General features: G+C 44.7%; 1 protein-coding gene across 1 annotated transcript in view; it reads left to right on the top strand.

The window, feature by feature from the left end:
- Positions 1-3,326: 3,326 nt before the first annotated feature.
- T265_13238 (hypothetical protein) overlaps positions 3,327-9,287 on the top strand; it is a gene marked incomplete at both ends in the record, with an annotated part of 29,047 nt that continues 23,086 nt past the window's right edge. Inside the window, 2 exons of the mRNA XM_009167888.1 lie at positions 3,327-3,450; positions 3,541-3,634. Of these exons, the coding sequence (XP_009166152.1) occupies positions 3,368-3,450; positions 3,541-3,634 (177 nt within the window). The remainder of the gene's footprint in view (positions 3,451-3,540; positions 3,635-9,287) is intronic.

The raw sequence follows: 9,287 nt of genomic DNA, 5'->3' as shown, positions 1-9,287 counted from the left end.
GTTATTTCTTCCGAATACCTTTCGACCTACTTGAGCATTACTGATCCGGTGTTTCTACCAGATTCGGGCAATGCTCCGAAGATATTGATGATCAAACAGTGAAAGTCTTGGTGTCGTCAGCGTGCGGCGGCCAGTTTTACGATCCGCCGCAGCAGTGTAAACTCTACCATTGGCGGTTGAGCTGATCTCATGCCTGTGTCACAGTTGACGCTGGTTTACAAAAGCTGCTCTGGCCTTCCCAATCCGGATTCGACAATATCTTGGTATAAATCATAAGAAGTCCCGAACTCTATGCAACATCAAATATCATATCACGATTGTTTTCAAAATTTTTTATCCAGACACCTTGCTTGCTTGATAAGTTAACAAACTGCACATATTCGACCTTAGTTTGTTCCGTTACTCGGGGTATCTGCGCTTGATCACACAGAAAGGTTCTTTTAATAGTCACCTTATTTGTTCGTGCTGCTCGAATAGAGGAACGCAGATAACTTAAAAAACGGGAAGGTGAACGGTAGCGTGGTATAGAACAACTGACTAATGGCACCTTTGCTCCGACGACACTACTCAAAGAAGCTAATCGTCTCTACTGGTGATTACTGAAAGAGTCGAGTAAAGTAAACAGTTAAGTATCGCTTCGCGTCCTGGCGCGATCATTCTACCCACCTGCGACTGAACGGCTTATTAGCGAATGGTTTGAATCAAGTGTGCTCCGAAACTGTGGCCGTCTGATTGCTATCCCGACTGGCTTCTGAGGCTTGGGTGTCGTCAACCCTGTTTCATAAGACTGTAACCACAACGTTTATTAATCAGCTTATTCTGTTGGCACGCCAGTCTGCTACTGATATTCCTCATTCTAAGGACGTTTTCGAGACTTTTTGGATTCAAGGTGGTTAGTCTAATTGTCCTAGCCAACACTATGGGCGCTCCAAGATGTTGGTAAACTAATTTACTTGATGTAGCCTCAGGTTTAAACACCATCAATTCGCTAATTTCGTGCCATTTGGGCTCAAGTAAAACATAAGGTTGATTGAAAATCGGGGACCGCGCCTACCTGATGAGTTCCAAAAAGAGCGAAATGGGTCGTAGGCTGTGGAGGAATTATCAGCAACCTTATGAGTAGTGCATTACCTCCATACATGTATCGTGATGTCTCGAGTATCGTGTCAATAGACATGATACGGTCCGCTGCAGCACATTCAGTTGGTTAGAAACATCATAAACGAGGGACTCAGGTGGGTGTCCTGCCTGGGTGTATCTCACCACCAATTCACCTTTAATGGGTCACGGGTACTTTGATGACCCGGTCAGTAGTTTGCTGCGGTCATATCCTGCTCCACGCCTTTCCAGGCGATTAGGTAGGCTCCTTAGCTATGCCAACCGCAGCTCGGTTATTCTGATAAACCAACAGGAAAGTGACCTGCTCACCAACTTTTCAGATCAGTTCCACCCAAACTCGAGTCTTGAGTGTACAGTTCGGTAGAACATACTTGTAAGAAGTGCAAGTCGCTTACCACATTTGCATTATGCCTGTTTTAGGTTCTTACCATTCAAGTGGTGCGGACTGTGAATACGCGTGACTGTTCGTATAGGCGTGCTCCCCCAACACTTGACTAGTTTATCAAAGTTTTGTATGGTGTTTTTTGCTTGTCGAGGAGACCTGACGACAATCAATCAAATAGCTCAAATGTCCATTGGACACCGGATTATTCGACAACCGCAAAAAGTGAAACCGAGTACCCACCTCAATTATTGATATATCGAGAAAGAACTGATATCCTGGCTGCTAGTAACAAATAGAAAGTACTTTCAAATGCAAACAGATAGCGCTTTCGGAAATTAGCCGCGTGACTCAGAGGCAGTTATCGCAACCCCCCCCCCATAAGCATTCATTCTGGTCAGGCCCTTAAGGTGATCTGTATTGGGAGCAGAAGTGTTTGTATCAATTTCGCATTCTTTCGAGGGTGGTTTCGTAAACTTTCAATCATGCGTCGGATTACTGATGGAGACCAACTGCGAGCAGCTTGAACAACTCTCATTTTTCATCGGAGATTAACGAGCCGGCTGCAGAGGATCGCTTTAGGTGTCTGTTTTGAGACCGCTACTTTCAAAACGGTGGTAAAACAATGGAACACCCTCCGTTTTTCGTCTAATTTTCTGTTATTGGCCTTACTCGTTTAACCAAGAACTCATGCAATCATTACATCAACGTCGTTATAAGCATGCCAGGTTTGCTTTCGTGATTTACTTAGGCCTTTATGTCATCTTGGCGCAAAAGGTACGATGTTTTGCACTTGGTGGAACAGATAGCTGGACAGAGGTTCGAAAATTGACGGACTTGAACCGCAACGTAATGAAAAAAGTTGAAGTAGTGCCACATGAGCGGGTCGTGCTTACATCGTGTGCAGTTATGAACTCATCACCAACTGTAAATCGTGCGTGTAGGTGCTGTGACGCCTCTGGCTGTCACAGATTCATTCACCAGTGTTTGAACGGTGCTAGAGCTTCACGTTGAACAGAACAGTCAGGAAACTCGATTGTGAGTCAGGTAGTGGAGGCATGCCCTTCCCCGTCTGAGGGTAATCATGCAGTAGATGGAATAGCGCAGCTCCATGGGTATCTTTGCGCATGACCAAAATACTTCTCGTTGTATCCAACCGTTAATGCGTTCCGCTTTTAAATTCCCGTCCGGACAGTCAGCGGGCTAACGACGCTTGTCATATCTTCCAGATCTCGCTGGGTGCGAATTTCCAGTCGGCCTTGTTCCCACAGTCGGAGTTGTGTAAGTGAACGGCTGCATTAAACGTGTCGTTGTGGATGGCGGTTTGCCAAAATAAGTGACTCCGCTGAACGCTGAGATGAATGATGTCCAACTGTCTGCCGGAGACACGTAACGGACCTTGATAAACTATAGAACTGGGCAAAATACCTTGTGCGGCCAAAACTACAGGATCCGAACACAGTTTCCTTGATGGTTTAACAAACTAGGGATGACTTTGAGGGTGTATGAGTCATTCAGTCGCCTTACGTTGAACATAGCTCAAGAAGAGACTTCTAAGATCCTTGGTTCTCTGCTCGTGGAATGCGAACGAAAATGTCTGCCTTTATCGGTTAGATAACAAGCACCTACAGCGCTACAATCGGGCTTTTGCAACGTGTCTTGCGAGAAGAAGGGAAAGTTGAAAGATGCTGTCGCTGGTTGGAGATCACTAGAAAAGCATTCTTGCCTGCATATTCTTTCGTTGACCAAATGACCTATTACTAGATGTTAAGAGGGATAAAAAAAACCTCAAGATGTCTTTTTCTGGTTGTTTATGCCTTCTAGATTGTAATCTCGAGTATGATTCGTATATGATGTTCGTTCCCAATGGATGAGCCGTTTGAAGAACTCTGCTCCGTTGAGGCGGAACCCAGTCGAGAACCGAAGCGTGCAATGTGTAAAAATTGTCTGTAAGTTCCCTCTTTCGATAGTTAATGGTGACGGTTTGGGGGTGACTAATAAATAAACAACCCGGTTATTTGCCTATTTTTTTTAAATAGGAGACCACTGTCTTCCGCCTGTTGGTGCCCCTGGCTACCTCAATCCCGTTTACCGATCCAGACAAATATCTTGATTCTTCAGCACCCTTATGAGGTATGTTTTCCATTATTGCTACATACATTGTCTGGTGGCACAAGCTGTCAATTTTTACTTGCGACGTTTGCTGTTATCTGTTCGGTGCCGTTCTAAACTCGGTACTGGATGTTCGAATAACCTTGATTACTATTAGTCCATTATCCGATCGGCTGTGTAGTGGCTCGCTTAGTTGTTCCCTCAATGTACTACGATCGCTTTGACTAGCTAGATGGCTAAAACAAATCAGCCTTGCTCACTGAGGAAGCGTGGCTTGCGTTTATCGTCGGTTGTACTTCGGGAATCATTGAATGGCTTGCGCTCAATGATGATTCTCACAGGAACATCTGAAAGTCTGTGGCCGCTTTCTGTGATGGTCATGTTCGCTCAAGAAAGGTCGCCCACAGACAATGTCAACTAATCTCTGACCTCATCTATCAGAGAACTTCGTTCAGTGTGATTGGTATGAATGTTTGCTGCTTGTAAGTTAGTATTATAAGGTGCATAGTATAAGTTTTGTTTCACTTGATCACGTGCTTTGGAGTTTATTGATGAGACTCATTGTTCAATGATGAGGTTTTCGAATTTCACGTGACCTGTGACCGTTTTTTGTTGATCTACCCTGGTTTGTCACAAATATGTTTTAGTTCTCGCAAGCACCTAATTCTACGCCGAGCTTGATTGTCGGTACTGCTTGACCTGTAATAAAAGAACTAACTGAATTCTTAATGTTCGACTGAATGTTCCTTGCGTTGTTGCAAACCTCTCAATGGGTTTCATGATGGTTTGTTTGCGTGAGAGGAAGATGAGCTTTCCGGATATTCACTATGGATGACTCAGTTTCCGGGGCCAACCTATCATTCCTGGCTTTCTTTGAGACATTACACAGGCTGGTAACAACCTTAAGGAAACTGGGAGAATGAGTGGTACGTTGCCAGATACTAGCACCTGAAGACTCACGGGCTTCCGCTGCACTTGATGCACTTGAGCGACGAGAAACGGTTGCTTCATTGTAGCATTCAAAATACCTACTGACTGGCGAGAAAGGCTTGAAAGTGCTCCGATTTTCTGGTTACTGATTGGCTGTTCTGTGAAGTGAACCTCGTCAGACAGAGGTTTGTTTTACGCGGTTAGAAATGTCCGGGTATCTTCTGTCAGACGATAACAAAAGAAATTCTTACATCCCTCCAAGTGGATAGCATTTTGGCTTTTTAAAATACATTTTTAATTCCCTGTATTAGTCCTTGGTGCTGATGCAACAGCTTCTTTGCTTCTTCATGATCGATTTCACTAATTGCGGCGGAAAAACTTGCTATGTTAGCTGCTCGGGGACAATTTTGAAAACTATTGAATTGAGCGTTGGATAGTCGGCTTCACTGACAGAAAATGAGGTTTCCTTTTTGGCAGTGCCGACAACGAGCGTTATTTGGGACTCTTCAGGGCAGGTGGACGCTCTTCTGACGCTTCTCTGCGAAGTTTAGTGTAATGTTTCGATCAAATATATCTTCGTGCACTCTAGAAAGAATTGACTGACAAACGGCCTTCACCATAGAATTAGTGCCCATAATTTATTTTTGTGATAACGGAAGTTTTTTTGACGGAGCTCGGAATTGCTATTTGTATTTTTCCAGCAGTTTTCAGCAAAATCAGCATACGTTTGAAGGAATCCTGAATTTCTCGCTCATGACCAGTCACTTTGTCACTCAAACATGGTTTGTCGTCAGTAGCTCGCGTCTGTGGGCTCATCGAACCGCTTTGTTTTTACTATGCGTCCTTGCACGTTTGTTTCAAACGCATTTACCCACAGAATTTCTGCGGACTAATGTGCGTTGGAAAATCCGCATGTCCATTGTAGGCAAACTAGTGTTTTTTGGCAAACTGCAGTTTGTGCTACGTCGTTTGATGGAAGCTACGATTGCTTCACACAGAAGCAGGAATAAGACAACCGACCGAAATGCTTCGTGCTTCTGTTCTATGAATGGCTGGTACCGGTCAGCAGTGGTCAAACCACCGGACGACTACACACAGCAGAAGAGCCAGAGACGGTTTTCGCTGAACCGAATATGGTGTGCACGCAAGCATGTGGCGCCGACATAGTTAGGTCGGCGGGAGAACATGTGGAGCCCATCAGCCACTCTAATGATGATGGCAAAACAATCCTTGCCAGCGCTTCTTTACCATCGGGGCACCGGTATCATCCAGCACGCTGCCGCACCTCATCCACCTGCCACCTTATCCGTACATGAATTACTGGGATGACTGTGCTAGACAGGTATTCCTCAAAAGAATACACGTCCTGGTCATATTTCCCTGGGGTCAATAGGACCCTCTTCACCGGTCATTGCACAGTTAGTTTCCTATCCTTGATACTGCATCTGTTTCTCTCCGTAAACGTGAGTGTATAAGCGACATTATGTCAACGCTTCGCGCGACTGTCGTTGTCGAAACAGACAGGGTGTCTATTATCACCTACTTTCAAGTAGTCCACTGGGATCAGTCTGATAGCATTTTTCACAAATTTCCGATTTACATTTCACTCACGTGAATCGTAGATTAATAAAAAAAACTCGTGATCACAGACAGGTGCGACAACAACGAACGTAAAGAAATACAGACTCCGAGGCTGATTGAGGTAAGGCTGTAGGGAACTGCGTCTTCCTGGTAAGTATCAAGAAGGGCGACACCCTGGGCTGTGGAAGGGTTTTCGGCAACCTTATGAGTAGTATGTTAGACTGAAGCATTGAAAGTTCAGCTGTGAAATAGATGGTGTGATTTGATGAGCAAAAGCAAGGAGAGGACCAATAGAAGCTAGTTCCGACAAATATCTTTTATGGCTGCAGTGACGAAGTGAAGCAACTAGCTCCGCCATTCGGGGATAAGGAAGTGTCTCCAAATGATCGGTCAACGAAGGGGTGTTGGTTTTAATAATTAGCCTAAACCGATCTCATAAAACTTCCAGACACCCGCCTACACATTTACGAGGGAGTCAAAGCAGATGATGATAGTAGGGGCTCTCCGCTGTCCAAGAGAATTCCTCTTTAACATCTCAAATTTGGCCATATTTTTTCCGCTTGTGTTAGCTCCCTATGGCCTCATTTGTTCGCCGTTTGTTTTTTAATAACTTGTTAAACTCTTGATTGAAATGAAGGTGGATAGCAACAACAACATGATTTTGGAAAGGATATATCTTCGGAGAACTCCAGCATGGCTGTTCTCGCTCTCCACTGAAATCCTTTTCAAACTGAGTGAGAACGCATTATATCCTAATTGGGGCTTATTCCAGAGGTGTGGCGATTTTTAAAACCGGCCGATGCGTCAGTCGATTAACATTCGTCCACTGATGCCATGTTATAATGCATGTCCTCAGTTATTCTGGTGCTGAACATTGGTGGTATATGCAGGCTAGGGGAAAGCACACAAGTGTAAAAATTACCGCCACATTATTGATAACGACTCAGTAATAATTCACACTGCTATTGTGTGTGAATGTGTCCTTGATTTGGACGTCTTCGGTGCCACCCTTTGTATGTACCTATTAATAGAGGATCAGTAATTTTTTGTGCCTTCACTGATTGATCTAATCGACCGGCCCACTTGGGAGTAAGTAGCTGACTAACCTCAATCACCCAACTATGGCTGTAGGATCTGTCACTGTTCGATCACGCAGCGAGCAAACGAGATATGCGGACTGTGACAATATTCTATCCTCAGCTATGTTGCTTGATCTAGACTCCTAGCACGGAGAATAGTAAGAAGACAAAATCCTCGGACGAAACTTTAATGATCCAAACAAACACGCGATTAACAGGCGAATCAACAGAAAAATGACAATGCATGTATATTCATAGTTTGACCTTGAAAAATGCCGGAAGTTCGTTAGCACACACAGAGATACAGAGTTTTTGGGGATATTGATACCCCCAACAGGATCTCGATCTTTTAATATTTGCTACTGGTTTAGGTGGTTGAAGTGCTTACCAATTCTCTCACTTCGACTATCTCATGAATTGTTCAACTTGGACTTGGTTGACGTTTTTTGAAAGCTGTGTAGTATAGGTCCTTTGTTTGTGATCACCCGTTTTGAATACATCCTTTCCTGACGTCACTGATGAGCTTGCACGAGTGGTTTTTATTCTGCAACATCCCCCCCGCCGTCGCTATCGATACCCGTCACCTTAACACAGGGCACATGATTTAATACATTTTCACTCAACTTTACATCCTGGAAATGGGGTCAAGTCATGCTAAAAAGCCGACAACCACTGTAGGACCGCTTGATCCTTAATAGGAATCCTCAGCAGTGCCAATCCCAGGAATTACTAGATGGATTCGAACCCTTAACTTCCGGTTAGTAGTTGAACGCTGTCACCAGAACACAAGTGAGTGATCAGCAATTCATTAAGTCGTGCTTCTCTAGAGGGGGGAAAATCTCCAATAAACAAACCGTTACTCGAAAAGCCGAACAGCCCGAAACCACGTGATATGAGTCAAACGTGTGTGGTGTTCTATCGTGGTGCTGGTAAAAAGTCATTTTTGACCGTATAGTAGTGCTCAACTACTATCTACAGCTAACGGTTCGGGCTTCTCTCAATTCTTGAGATGTGCAATACTGATGATTCTCAACAAGTAAGAAAGAGCCATACGGTTTTTTCCCTGTTTATCAAAACTCACTTAATACATTTCGGGAGAGGGTCCTTTGACTAAAACTTCATCCACATCCTACTACAATCAAACTATTGGTACATTTTACCAGAGCAGCAGTAAGGCTAGGACGCCACTGGCGAATCCTTTTGGTGCCTAGCTACCATGCACCTGAAGGAATCACGAGGAATGAGTTACTGTCAGGTTCTCGAGGCGTAAATGGGGGCAGTTGAAATGCAGAGGTTCGGTTGCAAGCACATACCTTCCGGTCAGTAAATTCGAGCCTTAACCACTGGGCTTTCTCGAGCTCGAGATGGCTTGACCTTCGGTCTCGGCCAGAGGCTGTATTTGATCGCTGATGCAAGACAACATTTCCTGGCCTAATTCACCACAGTACGGCGGGCCACTTGACCTTTGTGCAATCTTCATCCCGGACAGGCATCGGGGCCCGCGATAGACCACTGATGTCCCCATCACATCCAGCCCATATGGTAGAGGTACTCCGCTCACCTACACACCGTACGCGGTTGAGGCGGTTGAGGTCGGCCTATGCACAAACGAAGGCAGTGGAGGGCGGAGGATGCACTTCGACGTGCTTTTTGACGCCATGCTGGTCGGGAAAAATACCTTAAGAAGGGGCTTAATTCTCGGACTGAATTTAATTCACTGACCCGTCATCCTGTTGTGAAAAATCCCAACTCACCAACGTGTTTTCTTCGTGTTGCCCACTCCTCTAGCCGAAACAGGTCACTGGGTGCCTGTTGCGAGAGTCGAGTAGTTCCAGGTCCATGAGCTAAAATAGAGTGAGAATCACGAGTTAATGGGTTATGCAAAGGTATGGGTTATATAGTCATGACATTCTCCCCACCTTGGAAAAAATTTGTACTTTGCGGAGAAAGAATGTAAAAAAAATAAAAGGCTGTAATAGTTACATGGAGTCGTTTACGCCTCTCTGTTGCGTAGATTATATGGGTGAGTGCGCTGTTGTCGGATAAGAATGTCCAAGTGATTTCCTGGATCTGCACTAGAATGG

This window comes from Opisthorchis viverrini, assembly GCF_000715545.1.
Source record: "Opisthorchis viverrini unplaced genomic scaffold opera_v5_48, whole genome shotgun sequence".
In the NCBI taxonomy this organism is placed as follows: Eukaryota; Metazoa; Platyhelminthes; class Trematoda; order Opisthorchiida; family Opisthorchiidae; genus Opisthorchis; species Opisthorchis viverrini.
This window is presented reverse-complemented; position numbering and strand designations above follow the sequence as displayed.